Source organism: Macrosteles quadrilineatus, unplaced genomic scaffold, assembly GCF_028750875.1.
Source record: "Macrosteles quadrilineatus isolate MER2022 unplaced genomic scaffold, UCM_ALF_1.0 Scaffold_8__2_contigs__length_117827958, whole genome shotgun sequence".
Lineage (NCBI taxonomy): Eukaryota > Metazoa > Arthropoda > Insecta > Hemiptera > Cicadellidae > Macrosteles > Macrosteles quadrilineatus.
In genome coordinates, this window is record NW_026542601.1 from 8,201,982 (window position 1) to 8,222,722 (window position 20,741).

The 20,741-nt window shown below is 34.9% G+C and overlaps 2 protein-coding genes across 2 annotated transcripts; one reads left to right on the forward strand and one right to left on the reverse strand.

The window, feature by feature from the left end:
- The first annotated feature begins 4,911 nt into the window (after positions 1 to 4,911).
- Positions 4,912 to 15,236, forward strand: LOC129001022 (alpha-tocopherol transfer protein-like). The gene is made up of 7 exons (XM_054428155.1): positions 4,912 to 4,969; positions 5,432 to 5,528; positions 8,165 to 8,321; positions 9,282 to 9,534; positions 9,883 to 9,993; positions 10,964 to 11,072; positions 13,674 to 15,236. Exons 2-7 carry the CDS (start codon positions 5,432 to 5,434, stop codon positions 13,814 to 13,816), a joined length of 870 nt encoding a protein of 289 aa, XP_054284130.1. The 5' UTR covers positions 4,912 to 4,969; the 3' UTR covers positions 13,817 to 15,236.
- On the reverse strand, positions 15,201 to 20,351 carry LOC129001021 (uncharacterized). The gene is made up of 2 exons (XM_054428154.1): positions 20,043 to 20,351; positions 15,201 to 16,896 (listed from the first exon to the last, which is right to left on the reverse strand). Exon 2 carries the CDS (start codon positions 16,886 to 16,888, stop codon positions 15,419 to 15,421), a length of 1,470 nt encoding a protein of 489 aa, XP_054284129.1. The 5' UTR covers positions 16,889 to 16,896; positions 20,043 to 20,351; the 3' UTR covers positions 15,201 to 15,418.
- Between the last annotated feature and the right edge of the window lie 390 nt (positions 20,352 to 20,741).

Here is a 20,741-nt window from a genome sequence, read left to right on the forward strand (position 1 = left end):
GTTTCAGCAAAAAATATTACGATGAAGAAATGTATGGATCGTGATATTGGGTTATGTTTTAAGTTGGTGAGACTATTTCTCTGCACATTTCATTAAACTCAAAAATGAATATCACATTCGAATCGTTACGTACCTCAACTAAAACCCTGCAATTTTCTGTTGAAATCTAACCTCACTGTTTTTATTGCGACCACATGCGCATAGTTTAGAAAGCGGCGCGGCAGAAACTACTTTAAGTAAACTTCCTGGTACTGCGTCTGCAATTACGCATTGCGTATTCGTATTCTTACAGTTTTCACATTTGACTTACAATTCTCGTTGTTCCCATAGACTGTTTCCACAAAGACGGAAGACGAGATGATTTTTATTTGAATCTGTGTGTGTAAAGAACAAATTAGATTTACAGGGTTTCATTAGATCGTAAAAAAATACCTGAAAGCACGTAAAGAAAAGAATAAGCAAAACATGGAATAAATTACCGAACAAGTTAGGAGAAACTGTTTACATAATTTCATGAAAAACTATTACTGTCCCTTACAGCGCCATATTTTAAGAAATCATACAAAACACAATTAATCCAATTTGGTGCTGTTTTAGCGAATTTCCCATATAGGGAATAAGCTATTACCGTAGTACTCATGGTAAGACCTGGACGCGGGACCGATTTTTTTTTCGTTTTGAGGTCCCTAGAGGCCAAAAACACCATCCGTTCAAATTCATATATATATATATTTATATATTTATATATTTACTAGCTGACCCGGCGAACTTCGTATCGCCTAAGTTATAGGTTTCCCCTAAGACAGACCGATGGAAAACCCGGCAGACGTTGTCTGTTGTCTTGCCTTTGACTATTTTTAATTTAAGTACCGTTACGTTTAATTTTCAAGATGATCTCGTTCGCATCGCTCAACCACGTCCTGGTTGAAGTTCGTTCGCTACGCTCACTCACCTTTGGGTTGGAGCTCGTTCGCTACGCTCACTCACCTTTAGGTTGGAGCTCGTTCGCTGCGCTCACTTGCCTTCAGGTTAGATGTTCGCATCGCTCAATCACGTCCTGGTTGAAGTTCGTTCGCTACGCTCACTCACCTTTGGGTTGGAGCTCGTTCGCTACGCTCACTCACCTTTAGGTTGGAGCTCGTTCGCTGCGCTCACTTGCCTTCAGGTTAGCTCGTTCGCTACGCTAACTCGCTTCCAGGTTGAAGTTCGTTCGCTACGCTCACTCACCTTTTGGTTGCAAATTAGCTGTTGTCATAAATGTAAAAGAAATAATAGTGCTGCACCCTGTTGGTAATCCTTGTAACTTTAATGCTATTGAACATCATAGAACAGAACCAACTTGTTTAATTGAAACAGCTGTTAAGATTCATTAATTCCATTTCTCATAAGGTTAACATGGGAAACTCCAGAGCCACTGGGGCGGAGCCCTTTTAAGAATTTCGAAACGGGAAATAGTTTACTTCCTATTCGCATACCTACAGAATTTACACACCAAATTTCATAACGATCGGTGAAGTCGTTCCGGAGGAGTTTGCAGACAAACACTGTGACACGAGAATTTTATATATTAGATATATATATATATATATATGTGTCCGTCAGCACGATAACTCAAGCAAAAATGATCCGATTTTGATGAAATTTGGTACAAACGTGTAAACCTACGTTTATTCGAACGAGTTCGCGATCCAGCATGATCGGACCATGGGAACGGGTGTTTACGGGGGGTTTTATGGGGTAAAAATAGGTTTTTCCCATTTTTGACCCAAAAAACTTAAAATTTTGCAATTTATTTCCCAACCATTTTGTAGAGCTTAAAAAAACAAATAATTTAGTATATTGAAGCGTTATTATGCGCCTAACGGTTACGGAGAAAATTCAAAAAAATTGTAAATTTAAAATTCCCATGTTATTCTTATGGAGAATAAGTAAACGGTTGTAGTTTGCTTGTTTATGAACATATTTTGATCAAATTTGGAAAATGTTTTTATTTCTTACTAACTATTAACATTTTACAAAAAAAAAAACAATTTTACCCTCCCTGATGCAGCAAACCTAAGTACTTGTTAAACTAATTCTATTTAAATCGGGAATAAATGTTATATTTTTAAGTAGACATTTCAGTGTAAATCCAATCAGTCAAATGGAAATTCGCTTAGTCTGCAGGTTTGCTGCGGCGGGGGTATTTTTATATTTATTTACAAAGTTGCTGCAGGTAATAAGGAAGCTTATAACTCTTGTGAAACTTATGAAACGAATTAATTGCAAATATTAATGAAAACAAAACTATGCTAATAAAGTTATATCGTTAAACCACAAATTTGGGAGCTCTTCATGATATTGTCAACAAAAACAATCTAATAAACTTTTTTCGGCCATGCTGTGATTTTGTTAGCGATGACCTATGTTCAACGTCCTTGAGAAATTCTGGTAGCGTGTGAGTTTTATGGAGATAAATTAGTACAAGACCCCATACCTGAGGTTTTTATTACCAAACAAGAGTCACAAACAAGAACAAGATGGCATGATAGCTGAGGATGATTCATCAAAGGGAATATCCTTCAAACCAGGATGTAATGTTCGGTCATGTACTGACTTTTTTTATTCAGGTTATGTCTTTTACATCGTACATATGCAATTTAGAAAGAAAATCTTGAAGGAATATGTCTTGTGTATGGGAAATCTTTGAATTTTATTCTGTATTTGAAAGTCACTGTAAAAATTGTATTTAAAAAAATATATAAAAAAATTTAATTAGGTTTATTTGATTTAAAACTAATTTGAAAGAAATTGCCATTTCACTTTTTCTTAATTGTTATGTTGGTCGAGGATTAGTAACATTAAAATAAAGCTCTGTCAATATAGTTCTTTTTCATTTTGTGCTGATTTTAAATACCAAGAGTAAATATTATAAACACTAACTGTTCCAAGAGTGGGAATTAGTTTTTTTTTATCCAAACCAAAATAAAATGAAATTATAAATAGGCCATGTCAAAAGACCCAGAGTCTTGATCGCTAAAGGTAATATGTACAACATTTGGAAAAAATAAGCCTGTTGCGTCTCCACCTCATCACAGAAAGACCCCTTCTATGACCTCATGCAGCGACAAACAGTAGTGATATAACGATATTCCGAGTCGTGCTACGTGCTGGGTTTATCCCGCACGTTGCCAGGGTCACGTTTGCAGCTCAGAGGCGCCTACGTGCTCTTCTGAGTGGTCATACAGGATGGGGTTCCAGGAACTGACTGGAACGACTGGAGGCTTCAAGGTCGAGTATAGGACATGGGTCAGGCCAGACCATTGACTTGTAAGTGGTAGGCCAAATAATAGCTCTCTGAATCAAGGAATGACTGGCTAAGCTGAGTGGTACACCGCAGCAAACCTGCAGACTAAGCGAATTACAATTTGTCTAAGTGGATTTTTACTAAAATATTTCCAAAGACATGTTTATTCTCAATTTAAATACTTTTAGATTTACACGTAAAGTTTAATTTTACAATAATGCGTCAATGTTAAAAATTATTGGTTTATTAAGCTCTCTCTACATGGGCGTAATGAAAATTAGGAATTTCCATGTTTTAAGTGTATAAATATGAAATAATCAATTTTTGAACATTAAAAACCCCATAATACCCTGCGATTCCATGATCCGATCTTACTGGTTGGCGACCTCATTTAAGTTATTGCCACCTGCAGTCCTAACTACTTTCCTATTGGGAAATTCGCTAAAAGGTTGCCGCATAAAAATTAAATTAATAATTAAGTCAGTACTGATAAAAGTCAGTACCTAGCTTTTTAATGGCTCGACCTTGATCATTGGGCTTTAAATAAATGATCCTTGACTGATGAAACAGCCGATCTTAGTTAGTAACAAAGCTACATAGATCATCTCACTCCGTTCTTGGTGTTGGTTAGTCTATGGTTCTTGTCTACTAGAATAAAATGATTTTCAGGGAGAAACTTACTTTATTTAAATTATTATTAATTTCAAAGGTTTATTCAATATCAAAAATACCTATTGCAACAATACATTACAAAATATATTAAAATTTAATCTCCTTCAGGGCATATTTTTTCCACTTCACCTTAAGGTAGCAAGGAACTATCATCAAATATAGCATTTGACCAAGAGCTTGTCTCAAAATTTAATGCTGTAGTTACAGTGTTCCTTTTATTTGACATAACCATTGATTTATTTACCTTGTATATTTATTTTAGACCCACTCAATCAATCAATCAATGACATTTGTCATAGTTAAACTCACAAACCTGTTGAACTTGAGGGATTCTAATTCTGGTCGGTAACTAATTTGTAGTTTCTTACTTAACATACCATTTTTTATTTCTGTCTTAAAACATTTTTTGCTTCAGATATAAAATAGATTGTAGGCAAAAAGAGATCAAAAACCTAAACAAAATAAAACCACGGAAAATGCAAAACTTTAAACTATTGACGTCAATTCCTATCAAGATGTACATTCAGATTTTTGGGTTAGGAACTGTTTTTGATAAAATTAGGACTAGATTCGTAAATAAGATCCGGTTCAAAACATTACCCAACACATCTCCAATATCCCAATTAGTTCCAAAAGTTCTGTTATATTATTTCATATTGTTAAGAATTATTTTTCTTGATGAGTTCCTTAAAGTTGTGTCTTCATACTCGTTTTGTTGTAACAGCTGGATTGACATTGCAGGGTAATTATCTTTGGCTACCACTGTGTGTGAAATGGAGATTAATTTTGAAACCTCATAATTCTAGTGTGTGGTTGCTATGTTGATAATTATAAGTACAGTAATCTATTTTTCACTCTTCGTGCAATGTGTATTCAAGTTCCCCCTCTTGTAGTACGCAATTTATTTGACGTTACGACCGCGAACCGCCAGTAGCGCCAGTGTTTCCCGCCGTGCCGCGACGTGTTGATCACTCTGCGTTCATAACAGCAGATCCTACGACAGTAGACAAGGTATTAAATAAATAAACATAGGTACTTTATATATATATACCGGAGTGTATCTGTTACCGGAGCTTAACGCACTAAGTATGGTTTTAGAAATAATTTTACTTTATCCTTGATTGTGTGTGACAATTAATTGTATTTGTTTTTAACAATCAGTAAAATGATCTACCATCGACTTATTAAATTTAAGCAATTTAATTTCAAAAAATAACTTTGGTATACAACTATAATATTTTAGATGTTTGACAACCTGCTTAAATGTAGGGCATTTTAAGTTTCATTTTAGAAATATTGTTTGATGTTTTGTTTAACATTTCACACTGATTACATTGTATATTGAAATTTAAAGCAGTTTATAATAGAACATCGCGTTAACATAAACTAAACGTTACTAATGATGAAACTGTAAACCTAATTAGAATATAATAGACTTTATAGAAATATTTATATTTTTTATTCATTTTTCAGATGGACAAAGGGTGGATCTCCAAGCTTCGTCCAGAAGATGTCTCTCATATTAGAGAATGGATCCAAAAACAACCGCATCTTCCAACAGGGATTTCAGGTAGGGTTAGAATAATGATCTTATTATTCATTATTATATATTGAACATAGTTTAATACATAGTAATACATAGTTTAATACATAGTTTAATACAGCAGCAGTCAAAGTTAAACAATTTAAAACAATAGCCTAGTAAAATTTACTTTGTACTTATTACTTTATGCCCACGAATTTATGGTGTTCCTAAAATAAATTTAACTTTGCAAAAAACACACCCAAAAACTCAAAAAGAAAATAATATTCTCATTCCTGAGGAAGGTTAACTGATTTGTGAGGTGTGTTTGGATTTGACAGGGAAAATTATCCACACTTGGTAAGAATTTTTATTTTATTATATTGATTTTAATTTGTTGATGCCTGATGAGACTCCTACTGATTGGACTGGGGGGCCTGGTTCGAATCCATGAAATCACCAAATAGCTTTGACAATACTAGTCAAGTTAGTAATTTATATCTCAGCTTTTAAGCTGTCAGTCGAAATATATCCAAAAAATTAAAATAAACAGGGTTATTAAGTGAGAAGAGATTTTCTATATTCGAGAAACAGTGCACTAAAATATACTACATGAAAGTACTTAATTTTATTTAGCCTTTGGAACAGAAACAAAATTAATTGATGTTAATAATTTTCCATCAAAAACAAAAATATATTAGATTATTTTGAAATTATCTTTATATTGCTGATACAGCTTATTTTAATCATATTCTATAGTAGGCCTAGTTCAGCAAATACTACAATTAATAAAAAAATGTATTTACCATAACGCCGTGCATTACAAAAACTCTTCATTTAAGCATTGTGGTTTGCCTTAAAGTTTAATGAAGGTTCTCATTTTGGAATTTTATGATGATATTTTCAAAAGATGTATGAAAAACTCATTTTATATACTCAAATGCAACCTAATTTACGTGCTTTTAAAAATGTAAACAAATAAATATCATAAAGAACAAATTTCAAGAACAGATGCGATGATAAAACCAATAATCTTTTCCAGGCAGTTAAAATCCATACAGGGGGTCCCGTAAGGAAGTACCATCTATTTAAGAATAGGTAACATTAATGGGTCAAAATGAAACAAATATCATGAATAACATTTTCTTCAAAAACAATTCGTTAATGAGATATCCACAATTGTTTGCGTCATTTAAATTATATACCGGTATCTTAAAAACTATAAGATATTTTTTATAAAATTTGGTATACAGTTGAAAATTGGTGTTGTTTGATAGGAAATTAAAATGGCAAATTAACACTTTGTTATCATGAAAAATAGCCATTTAACGCAAATGAGCTGTATAAATTAAAATGGCCATTATTTTGAAACAAAAATTGTAAATTTTTTTCAAATAGCTTATTATGCATTGTAGGGCCTATCCAATATTTCATAAAATTAGCTTTATGATATAAATTTAAAAACAAAAAATATGGCAGACATCTTGATCATTTGTTGGTTTTGGGTAAAAATTTATTCTTGATTTTTAGTTTAATTGTAAACTTATATTTACATTTTAGTACCAGTACTTAACTTATTTTTAATTGTAACAGTATGTATCTGCTCATGGTAGTCTAAGGATCAGTTCAAAACTTATTTTATCACAAAAGTGGTGCCACAATGATCACTGCGCAACTTGTATTTTGGATGTTAAGTTAAGTGTATAACATGATAACATCTTCTGTTTTTACCATATGAAAACATTTCAACAATAAAATTAACATACTCAACATATTAATTATTGCTATTCACAATCATTTAAAATTTTGTTCTGAATATTTAATATTTATTCTGCTGATAAAGGGTGATTTTTTTATTGGTGCGGTTTTTAAAACTAAATAAAAATATGAAAAACAACCTGCATTGACATAAAAATGCATTTATTTGAACAACAGTGTCATGACATTAACGTTTAAAAATTATTTATCGGATATGGGCTCCATTCCGTTCGCGTAGAAAGCCCAATCGAGAAGTCCAATTTTGGAATTCTCTTTCCAGCAGCTGCGGTTGAATTCCGACAATAACTCGACGAATGTTAGCTTCTAAGTCATTTAAAGTTTCAACGCTATCGGGCAATGTTACGGGACTTTTTAGTTCCTTATCTAAACGAACTTGAAGTGGATTTAGAAAATAATGTCGGGTTCCAACAAGATGGCGCGACGTGCCAACCGTGGCACACGGCAAACGACACAATTGGCCTCTTGGCAGAAACATTAATTTGGTGAACGTATCATCTCATTTAGAGGTAGTGTCAACTGGCCCCCACGGTCGTAAGATAACACGCCAACAGACTTCTTTCTGTGGGGATATGTTAAGTCTCAAGTATACGCTGACAAGCCACACACTTTAAATGACTTGGAAGCTAAAATTCGTCGAGTTATTGGCGGAATTCAACCACAGCTGCTGGAAAGAGTATTCGAAAATTGGACTTCTCGATTGGGCTTTCTACGCGAACGCAATGGAGCCCATATGCCAGAAATCATTTTTAAACGTTAATGTCATGACACTGTAGTTCAAATAAATGCATTTTTATGTCAATGCAGGTTGTTTTTCATATTTTTGTTTAGTTTTAAAAACCGCATCAATAAAAAAATCACCCTATATTACAAAATGAAATGTTAAAACTAAAATTCTTATTTTTCAGATGATCAGATAAAGTTATTTATTCACAGTTGCTACTACAGACTGGAAAACGCCAAAAAGGCTATAGAGACTTTTTACACAATGCGAAGTAGTACTCCAGAATTCTTTGACAACAGATCTTTGGGAAATCCTGGCTTGAAGCATATGCTTAATGTTTGGTAAGTTCTTACTTTCTGGGATTTTATATGCCTAAGGGATCTTTTTGATAAATTTCTAGGCAAGCAGGGTATTATGGGTCCTTAGAGCTTAGACGATATACTAATAAAACAATTAACATACCCTGGCCGTAGCAAACCTGCAGACTAAGCGAATTTCCATTTGCCTGAATTGATTTGAAATTAAATCTATATTTATATAACATTAGGTTTAAAGGTGACCTAGGTTTGCTGCTACAGGGAGGCTAATAAAGTGTTTTTTATTAACATAATAAGGTCTTGGTATAAAATAAATAAATTTGATCAAAATATATCCATAAACAAGCAAACTACATTTTACAATATTCTCCATAAGAATAACATGGGAATTTTAAATCTGGTTCGTTCAAATCCAAGATGGCCGTTGGCTTCCATGGACTCCCTTGGAAAACCATTCAAAACTACAAAGAAAATTTCTAATCCCTCAGTGCACTAGATTTAAATTAAAATCACTTTGGTGTTTGAAAAAATATTTTTGTATAATTAACTCTTTAGCAGCTGTTTGAAATTACCCAAGTTACCCTCAATACTCTAAAGGCTCTTAAACACAGTCTATGGTCTCTCACTCATATTAAAACATGGTTCTTTCTACAAAAATGTATTAACTTGTAAAGTCCGGTTTACACGCTACGATAAAACATAAGAACCTGTCTGCAACGTAAAGTCGCTATACGTTTTGTCGTTGTTGGGTCTTTAAAAAAAAAACCTCTTATGGAACTATCTTTATCACAACTCAAAACAAAAAGAAACTGAACCGAAACATAAAAAATAGAATCAAAATTAAAGAAAGAATGACCATCACCAGCAGTTTCAGAAATAATATCTGCCTATTCCATCACACTGGAATTTTTATATTTCATCATAATTATTCACAACCAACTATGAAATTATAAACCAGTTTCTGATAAATTCAATTTTTCACAGCCGTATCTGCATCCTGCCGAAACCCACTCTGAAAGGTTACCACGTACTCTTCGGTCGTCTCAGCATAACAGAGCCCTCGCAGTTCAATTTGGACGACGCCATCAAACTCCTCTTCACCACGATTGACTCTCACCTGAAAGACTACGGGATGTCTGCAGGGATGATCTTCCTATTTGATATGCAGGGAGTGTCCCTCGGACATTTGACCAGGATAAACCTCACATCAGTGCGGAAGTACTTCATATACGTTCAGGTTGGTTCCAAGTGAGGATTGGGAAGGATTTGGAATGCAAATTAGACTGATTTTGAAAGAAATTAATACCATAGACGAAAAAAACTAAATATAGAACGACAGCTGTGCTGCGGTTAGCATGTTCTGGCGTCCACCGCTGGGAGCGCTGTGCAGTTACTTTGGTGTAGCACGGATGTCGGTCTATATTTAATTCTTTTTGTCTATGGTAATACTGTACAAAATTTATAAATTCACTAAGAATAATGTAGTCTTAGCAATGGTCCGTAATAGTTTGTAAACAAATACTACAGGAGATTGGGACACAAACAGATGAATAAAATATGATGGTTCTTCTTTCTCTGTTCACAGGAGGCTATGCCAGTAAGGCTCAAGTCGATACACATCATCAATGTAAATCCAGTGATGACACACATCATGAACATCATTAAACCATTCATTCACAAACAACATTTACAGTTTGTAAGTATTACCATATAGTGTGTTTAAACAACAATAATGAGACGGAATGATAGTAGGTGGATTTAAACTCAAATATATGGATGAATCTTTGGGTTGTATAAGATTCCTGGTGTAGCTTTACAGACTAATATCAGCTCTCTCAGCCAGGACAGGACCGCTCTGGACCAAGTTTGGAACAGTTATAAAAGTAAAACATTACTTTTCTCCTTAGTGGGTCCCTCAGGGTTCTGTTATCTAGCTCTGGTTTATTTCAGTAGGAACTGCATAAACTTAATTATAGCATTTGTGAAGTAGTCATCGTGCTATTACGGTACTCAGTTGCGATTCTAAGGGGAGGGGCTAAAGCCCCCCTTGGGCTCTAAAAATATAAATTTTCATACATTCCAAAATACTCCCTCTTATCCTGACTCCTCTGGACTGAATGTGTTTTATTGATGTTTTAGTGAATTAAAGTAAAATATTGTAATGTTATTTGTTTATAATCTAAAGAAGAAAATGACTTAAGTTAGATGTTGAATTTTCAATGTTTCATTAGCATTTTAAGATGCCTAGAAGAGATTGTGCATGCAATGAAAATAATAGGGCACACAATGCAAATAATAGGGATATGATGAGAAATAATCGTTCCCACCCTTATCAACTACACTTAGCCATTGAAAATTCAGTACAGGTAAATCTCCCTCTTTTTGAACTTGAACTAATGAATGAAGTATGAAGTTCTTAAAGATTTTGAAGTGACGCTGGCTGCTAGTTTTGATTTCTTAAATCAAACTGTAATTGAAACAAAAATATTAAGTAATTACCTAGTATTATCAACATAATACAGTTTGTGAGTCAATAAAAAGTTGAAAGAGCGAAGAGAAAGAATTGAGGAGGGAAATGGGAGATTCAAAACTCGCCCATCTCCTTATAATCAAGCACTTCTGTAAAATATAACACTTTTGTGATGAGTTTTATTTATGTTTATCAGATCCACCTTCACAGTCCTGAACAAACTGAGCAACTTTATGAACATGTTCCAAAGGAAATCCTGCCTAAAGATTACCAAGGAGAAGAGGCTTCCATGGAGACATTGACAAGTAAGCTGGTACCCAACATTAGTTGTGTTTCTGCACAAGCTCAAATCAGATGGGATTTGGTCCTAGATTTGTCGCACATTTCAACAATAGATAATGGTCTTGCAAATTTTTTCTATTACAAGTAAAAACCAGCTGCGGACCCATTATAGTATAAAATGTTACTAGTCCTTAAAATATGTGTTTACCGGACGAGTGTGGTCGTGTTTACCGAACGAGTGTAGTCGTGTTTACCAGACGAGCGTGGTCGTTCCCGTGCTAGACGAAGTCGAGTGCGGGATTACCATAGCCCGGTAAACACATTTCGGATGAGAGACATACGATAATTTACGCCACTACCCTAAGCTGACTTAACAATAAAAATTCTGCACAAATCCGTATACCACCGACTAAAGGACTAATAATCACTACTCATAACTTTGTTTTTGTTTATAACACTCATTGCCAATTTTAATCAGCTGGTTGCGGTGTCCGGTAAAAGCTCATTACAGTACACTAGTACATAAATGAAACTCCATTTGATTAAGCTGGCGGCAAACAGCTGTTTTCTGGACTAAATCCTTGCGTGGGAAATTGGGTAATTTTAATATAAAAATTAAACAAGTTCGTTAAAACATTGTAGTGTGGCGTAAAATAAATTAAATACAAATATTATAGTAAATTTTGTTTATGCATAAAGAAATTAATATAAGAGGTGGTTCTTGTTTTAAAATAACTGTGGATAGTAGTAAACTAATTTAAATACCTGTTTGCAAAAGGAAATATATTATTGAAACATAAAAGTTTTTAGACAATGTTATTTATTAGGACAATTTATACAGTTTAGAACAAGTACCTGGGGACCGAGCTTTGCTCGGAGAAAATCATTAGTTCACTCTGAAAGCAGTCTTAGTATCGGAGATACATAAATCTGTTCCCAAACTCCACACGGCTCGCCTTTACAACGTCCTACACCATTTCCTAAGTCATGGACCTGTTTCCCTCCATTCCCATAGCACTTTAAGATTGTAGATACCTTAATCTAATCGTTATTAACAGTTCCCACACTCCGGACAGCTCGCCTTGACTACTTCCTTCACCACTTCCAACGTAGCGGACCTGTTTTTCTCCCTTCCCATAGCATTTCAGAATTGCAGATACGTTAATCTAATCGTCATAAACAGTTCCCACACTCCATACTAATCGCCTTTACTACTTCCTTCACCACTTCCTACGTCGCAAACATGTTTCCCTCCCTTCCCATTGCATTTAAAGATTGCAAATACATTAATCTAATCGTCATAAACAGTTCCCACACTCCGGACAGCTCGCCTTGACTACTTCCTTCACCACATCCTACGTCGCGGACCTGTTTCCCTCCCTTCCCATTGCATTTAAAGATTGCAGATACCTTAATCTAATCGTCATAAACAGTTCCCACACTCCGGACAACTCGCCTTGACTACTTCCGTCACCACTTCCTACGTCGCGGACCTGTTTCCCTCCCTTCCCATAGCATTTTAGGATAGCCCATACCCTTATCTAATCGTCATAAACAGTTCCCACACTCCGGACAGCTCGCCTTGACTACTTCCTTCACCACTTCCTACGTCACGGACCTGTTTCCCTCCCTTCCCATAGCATTTTAGGATTGCAGATACCCTAATCTTATCGTCATAAACAGTCCCCACACTCCGGACTGCTCGCATTTACTACTTCCTTCATCACTTCCTACGTCACGGACCTGTTTCCCTCTATTCCCATAGCATTTTATGATTGCCTTTACTACTTCCTTCACTACTTCCTACGTCACGGACCTGTTTCCTTCCCTTCCCATAGCATTTTAGGATTGCAGATACCTTAATGTATTCGTCATAAACAGATCCTAGACTTCGCACTGCTACCCTTGACTACAATGTCTCGAGTAATCTTAAGTATAATCAATCTTTGGTATAATCTTTGCTCAATATTAACAAGTGATGTTTTTCCTTTTGTACTGTATTTGTAATTTGCTAGTATACTGTGGGTAGTTGGTTTATTATGAACACGTGCTACAACTTCAAGTCTTTTGTTTACCTTTTCCTTGTTATTTAATTCAACCAACATGGTTACTTAGCAACCCATAAGACTAATGTTAAAAAAATGTGACTTTCAGTTTCGTTTTTCTACGTAATTAGATTTTTGTTGGCAGTTCTAACTGCATGAAACTTGTTTTTAGGCCAAAAATAAACTATTTACAAGATTTGAAGAAAACCGTCGGAGCCGTTTTCGAGATCTTTCTGCAAGCAAGCAAGCAAGCAAGCATACATACAAGCAAACATTGCTCGTATTAGAGTATAGGATTTTGCAAGGACAAGCCTACCCGTACCAGTATTTATTATCACTATTATCATTTATTGGGGATTCGTCATAGTTTATCTATTCTGGATCGTCTTAACCAAGAATGAGCTAAACAGGAGAAAATTAGATTTGATAATGTTCGACAATTTCACTTATTTTTAATACATGGTCTTCTAATCATTCCTTGTTATAGCATCGATGAACTAATATAATATCTATGGTAAATATCCTATATTTAAACAAATTAAACAGGGTTTTATTATTAATTTGTCAATGGTTTGACAGGAGAAACAACAGACCGAATAAGAGCAAAGTCTGACTGGTTCAGACAAGAAGAAAAGATGAGAACTGACGAATCAAAACGTCAAGGAAGATCGCAAGACATCTGCAGCATTCAAGGATCTTTCAAAAAGCTAGACATTGATTAAATCTTCCTGTATTATAATGAACTCAAAAGTATAAAATAATATCAGTTGATTCTTTGGATCTGCTCTGTTGACAAAACAAATCTTGTAATTATTTTATATCTTTGTATAGCTTTTAGGTTTAAACCGTTCAAACTATTTGGATTAATTTTTTATTTTCTGAGTAGATAGAACCCTTAAACACTTCCATAGCATTGTTTGTGGCACCTGTATTCTGTATAAATTTGGCAACATTGTGTCAAATCTCTTAGGGATAATGGATATTCACTAAAGCTCTCAGAGACGACAGCCAACTTACTGAATTTAACATATTGAAAGGTGGCAATATCCCTTTTTTACTATTGAGAATTATGTTATTTATTATTGTTATATTGCGTAATAAAAGGAAGAAGTGGTCTTACAAACACCAGACATTTCAACAAATATTGCATAGTAAGCTTTTAGGTACGGTACTTAAAAGTTGTCGATTGAAATGCAAACATGTAAAAATATTTTTATGTTTCATCCCACCTTTATGCTTTGTACTGAGATTCTTACTCTCTTAGTGAGTTTGTAATTCCATATTAGATCACATGAATTCCTGACAAGTACCTGTTTTTGTAGGCCATTTAACTGAAACAATCTGGGGCATCTGTTATTTTACTGGGTAAAAGCATAGACTAACCAACACAAGTAGACTTCTCATCCCATTGTAAATTTTGAAGCTCGTTTTTCATGTCTAGTTCATGTACGCCACACTGGGCGTAAAATAATAGAAATGTTGTTTCTATTATTTTAGGGTTAATTTCTCGATTTGTGCTTTAATGTTTGGTTAAATAACTAGGGGACAATTTATTGTTTATGGTTAGATCGTATTATTTGGTTAAACGAGGTTTTAAATGACTGTATTAACGGAAAACAAATTGTAAACAAAACACGACCTCTACATAAGCCGTACAGAACTAACAAAAAAATTGTCTTCAGCTGTTCCATTAGGATGAGAAATCTACTAAGGGAGTATGTTTTATCTATGGTAAAAGTAAGGTTAGGGATTTTAAAGGTGTTTTGAAAACACTGTTAGATCTTTGTTAATTCACACCCATCCACTATTAATAAAATCATTATTAAAATCCAACACAATTGTAATAGATAGTAGCATAAGTTGTTAAGAACTTAATAACCAAGCCACTTCCGTAGCACTCTGTGTGGCAGAGGCAGGCCACTATGTTCCCATAGAGTAATAAACTGGCTATAGCTGGTCGAAACAGATGGGAAAATCAAAATTTATAATAATGACCATTTAAAGGCAATGGTACCACCGAAATCAATAATATAAATTACTCTACTGTTAATGAAGAACTTATTCTAGGGGGAAAATGGATAAAATATTTACAGTTGTAATGTGGAACACAATTTATCTTTGAAAATATATGTTGTTATTTAATAACAATTGTGTTATTTAATATCCATAACCACCTACATTACGCAGCCTATATAGTTACCAGCCATGAGTTCTACAGTGTATATGGTTCTGTATAATTCTCAAATTATTTCTTTCCCGCTGCATTTAGATACTAAATCCTAACCTACCTGACATTAAGGCATAGGTTAGAAATTTAGTTTACATCACCAGTAATGTGAAATTACCAAATTTCCTTCATCATTGTGACTGACGCTCTTAGTAAATGACTTATTGAACTTTTCATCTAGTATTGGACCAAACAAAACAATTTCTTGAAGTGTATTGGCTGAAGGTTCATACACTGTTTTTTCTGACCTTACTAAGTCAGTAATTGCTTCAAACACAACCACAAATCTGTCGTTGACAATATCTAACCAACAATCATTATAATGTGGTAGACGTGACTGTTCGCAAACAATAGTCGTGGTTAGGTTTTTTAGCGAAACTAACTCTAATGTATAGTTCCAATTTCTGTGTTTCAAAAAGACAAAGCCACTTTTATAAGCCAACAAGGGTAAAATTTCATTATACCCGCTTTTCTTCTCTTCACTCTTTGAGAAAACAACATTTGATGTTAAATAGTCAATAATTTTCAATCCACCATGTGAATCAGCAAGTGCAATGTAATGTCTGTTGATTGCACATTGATCAATATATCCTCGCAGAAATGGGCCCGATATGTAACATAGTTTTTCAGAACTATAAACATAAGCGGTTTTGGTTTCATTATTTTGAAATAAGACAAGTATATCATCACTAAGCGTTGAAGTTAATATTTCCTCAATTATTGCAGTTTCATTTCCCACAGGGCCGTTATCTTCTATCAGTTCCTTCCCGGTCATCAAATCAAACACCTTTAATTTTCTCCTAAACCCACATACAGTTACACCAATATGAATGCTTAGACCATTAGCATTGTGCTGTTTCACAATCAATGTGGAAGGTTCCTTAAGTAATATTATATTTCTTAATTTTATACATTTGTTAGTTAAGTCCACATGGAAAACTTCAACATATGATTTTTGTTTGACTATCAATGTGTCGTTCCCCACCAAATCAATAGATTCCCACATTTTTACATCAACAGATGAATCCGTTTTCATGAGATACACCGCTGGAATTGAACTGACATCCCAAATTCTTATGCTATTTGAATACCAACCAACAAGAAGAATATCCGTTAAGAACAAGCATGCTGCCCTTCTAACTTTGTCTTTTTGTAAATACGATCCAGACACATCCTTCACAAATATAGATCTCACCTTCCTCCTAAATTCAGATAGGCCTAGTAAATTTTCAACTACAGACAATTTGGGAGTTGGTATGGAAATTTTTTCCTTTACAATTTTATTCTGCCTCCAATTTTTCCAAAGATGCTTCTCCTTTATGAAAGCTAACCTAGATTGACCAATTGGAGCTAAGGTAGACTCCTCAGAAATGAGAAAAGCAGGCTCGACAACACACGGAATGTTGCTGAGTTGCTCTTCTAGCCGCAGATCGCAAAGTGGCTTCCACAGAAGTTCGTGATTGAATATCTCTCTCCAACTATGAGACACTGAGATACAACTAGCAAGGTCCTTTGCTGTCAAGAAGCTCGTGATTTCTACTACCATTTCAACAGGCAGTGTTTCCATTTTCAGACCTGTAAATAAAAGATACAAATTGTTTGAGAACATAATCGTTGCAGTTTGTAGATTCTTTAATCTATATAGCCTATATAAAAGGCAAAGCCCTCACTGACTCACTGACTGACTGACTCACTCACTCACTCATCACTAATTCTCTGACTTCCCATTTACCAAGGAGGCTGAAATCTGGTACACTGATTCTTTAGGCATTAAATAGGAAAACTAAGCTGTTTTTATTCTAATCGGACTCTCGGGCTCCGCCCCAGTGGCTCTGGAGTTTCCCATGTTAACCTTATGAGTACTCATATTTAATTGGAATTAATGAATCTTAACAGCTGTTTCAATTAAACATGTTGGTTCTGTTTGCAACCCAAAGGGGAGTGAGCGTAGTGAACGAACTTCAACCTGGAGGCGATTTAGCGTAGCGAACGAGCTCCTACCTAAAAGTGAGTGAGCGTAGCGAACGAACTTCAACCATTTCATTATATACCTACAGTATTTGACTCTTGTTAATAATAGTTGTAATAACTCTTTAGGTAGTTAGATCTTTTGTTTTGAAACCAAAATAAGCCTGCTGTAAGCCTTCAGTTGGATATAATCCTTGGAGAAAAATTCTACCGCTAGATATTCGCTTAGTCTGCAGTTTGCTGTGGCAGGGATATTTACCCGTGATTGTGCTTTTGCATTCAGGGCTGCAGTTACACATTTTTCTAGGGGAGGGGGAGAGGGGGCAAGCTCTAAATTTGCCACCCTTTCACCTTGCAACTGTGGAATTTTCCAAGTGCCAATGGCATTTTACTGTTAGTCTCAACAAGAGGCCCCCATCTTTTTTTTTGAAAATGGCCCAAGGTTTAGTGATAACTTTGTATGACGTTAATTGGTACGGTATATTATTATTAGTTCTCAAACCTGTAAGTAGAATTTGTATAAGAACAAATAAAACAAATTCTTTAATATATGGTTATTAAATTACCGTGAACATAAAGCCATAGATTAAGCATACGGTAGGCTACTCCCTTAATGAGAATACTTAATCTATGATACAGCCCTTAATACCTAAAGTTCCTCAATAAGTATAAAGAATTAATTATATTTAACTGATTTTTAGCAGCAAACGTCTTGATTATATGTCTGAAAATGGAACTTTTGTCGCTGAAACACATTTAATTGAGATGATACTTGCTGAGTCTTTGATTGTCATTGTCTGCTAGCAGCAGACTATCGCCGAATATAGGTGAGCTATGGCGAGCACAGAGCAGAGCACGATAGTGTCCCCAGTCTGTTTGTGTACACTCGGGATAGTTCGCCTCGCCATGATTTGTGCTTGCCTGTGTTCCATTTTTTGTTATTTTTTGGGACGAGTCAAAGGAGACAAGCAAAGGCGAGTGCCAGAAGTTAAAATATGTCAAACCACCAACAAGTGGTAGGCCTAAGTCCCGCATTACCGTGAACACCAAAACTGGTCTTCAGCCGCTAGCCTACCACGGCAAAATTATTGCATGTTAAAATGTTAAACAATAAACAAAAATTGTTTATTCGCATAAAGCACAGCCAACCACCCAGACATGCCTAGTTGTTTGGGCTATTAACTTAATAAACAGCTGTGTCTATGGAATAACTTATGTCGTCTTAGCACTAACAAGACTACAAGATCGCGCCACTTATCACCATTCATACTTGGCTTAAAATACCTACTTTGTATGGTCGCTATTTCATTGAAAATGCCTTAACCCTCCAAGTGTCTCTATTTTTGGTCTTAATGTTCGCCAATTTATTGCGCAATCGCAGGGTTTTATTAAAATGTATCTTTAGAAACTTAAAAACAATGTAAAGTATGTACCTACTGTTTTATATATCATTTTGTTTGGAAAATTATGGGCTTCAATGTAACATATAAAACATTACAAAAAAACAATTTTTGTGGGGTCAACATTTCTGAAAAATTATAAAATAAATGAAAAAAGTTTTTGTTTTTGCTCAATAAATTGTTATAATTTATAGGTCTACAAATATTTTAAAATAGCCACTTTGTTCAGAATTTTATGAGGATTCCAAAAATATAATAATATAAGGAAGTAGGTTTGCAAATAAATAAGTTATGGGCAAAAACAGATTTCGGTACATAGCGTTTAGCTAAGAATGCATAGCCTAACCATAGCTGGGAATCTGGCTGATAACTTAATTTACATCAATATCACTACCTACTTCTTCAGGATCATCAACCAGCCCTTCAAAATCACTTAAATCTTCTTATAATGCACCACGTAAGTTATATCACTACTTTTGATTTTTAACACTAAATCAATGACGTAATAAAACATATCCAGTCATCGGTGTGAGGTTAACCAAGCTGTTTACAAATACGCACGTCAGCTGTCTGCTACAATATTATCGGAACTAAAATGAAAAGCGTATAGAAACAGACATCAGGAGAAAGCTCTGAATCTGCTAAAAAAAACGATAGGCCTACCTAACTCGATCCAGTCAGTCCCAGAGCCGTCGCCGTAAACAGTGTTTGTGAGTCGCAAAAGCAACACATAAGTTAACACTAAGTTACAGCGGATGTGTTATGAGTCGCTTTTACGACACATAACACTCGGAGGGTTAAAAAGTACCTATTAAGTATTTCTTACATCAAAAGGAGTCTGCTAACATTACAGAGGTTTTGTTTGGTTAGGTTATTTTAGAACAGCACAATTTTATTAAATGTAATTTCTAAGTGGCGAAATATAAATCACTTACATATCTGTTGGCACAAACAACTGAATGAAACTATCGATCGGTAAGGTTAACCTAACCAAACGATGGCATACCTAATCAATATTACCCATTCCGTTGTTTGTGCCAACAGGGAAGTTTAACTTACCCCCATAAAGAACTCATCTCCTCTCAAGGTGCACGAATAACTAACTTATGCTCTAATCTTAAAGTCTTAGGTCTAAAGCCAAGGTGGTACAAAGTAAAAAGCTTCCTTAATAAGCACAGGTATCCATGCAGGCAAGCTGCATTTTATTAAGTTTCGGAATCCCCATCATGCAAGTATCCTGCAAGTATCATGCAAGAATCCCATAATGTAAGTAAAAGTATGCAAGTATGCTATCATAATTGCGGTTTATAGAGGTTATAATGGCTTAGATGTAAAAGCTACAAAGCTACGTACCTTTATTCCTTTCCTTATCAAATGATCTATACCTCTATCAGACCTAGGGCCTACATCTGAACCGCTGAACAGTGAACAAGTATATTTAGTTTGATTTGGTCAAGACTAAGAGTTATTGCTTGTGTTCACATAAGTTAGTGGTGTAGGCCTATGGTCAGGTCAGATTACTATTAAATTAAACCAAGATTCAAAACTGCAGTTTAATGGATGTTAAAAACCTGAACGTGTATGTAAACATGCCGACAAGTTACCCGCAGTTTCCTTCCTTCATAAGGGAATTCATAATTCAGGGAACGAAGGATGAAGAGTGGAAATTGTAACCAAATTCGACTCCACTCCGCTTGTTTTTGTTTTTATTTTCTATTTCTTTTCTTTCTGCTAGTGCTAACAGACAGTAGAGCAGAATCACTGAGCTAAAATTATAACTGGAGGTAGCACTGCCATGGCAGAAGTCTGTCAAAAGCGAGTCGCTGATTTTGTTAGGTTGGTATAGCAGTAAGTTTTCTTACCATAGCAATAACATGGCTTCTTATAACTAGGTTGGTATAGCAGTGAGTATTTTTGTCATACTTGAATACTTTTAATACTTTAATACTTTTCGGTACTTCAGTATTAAACGGAGGCCACATTTTGTCAGCGCGCTGCGGCGGTTATGTTAGGTTGGGTTATCGTAAATATTATGTGTGTAGGACTTTCCTC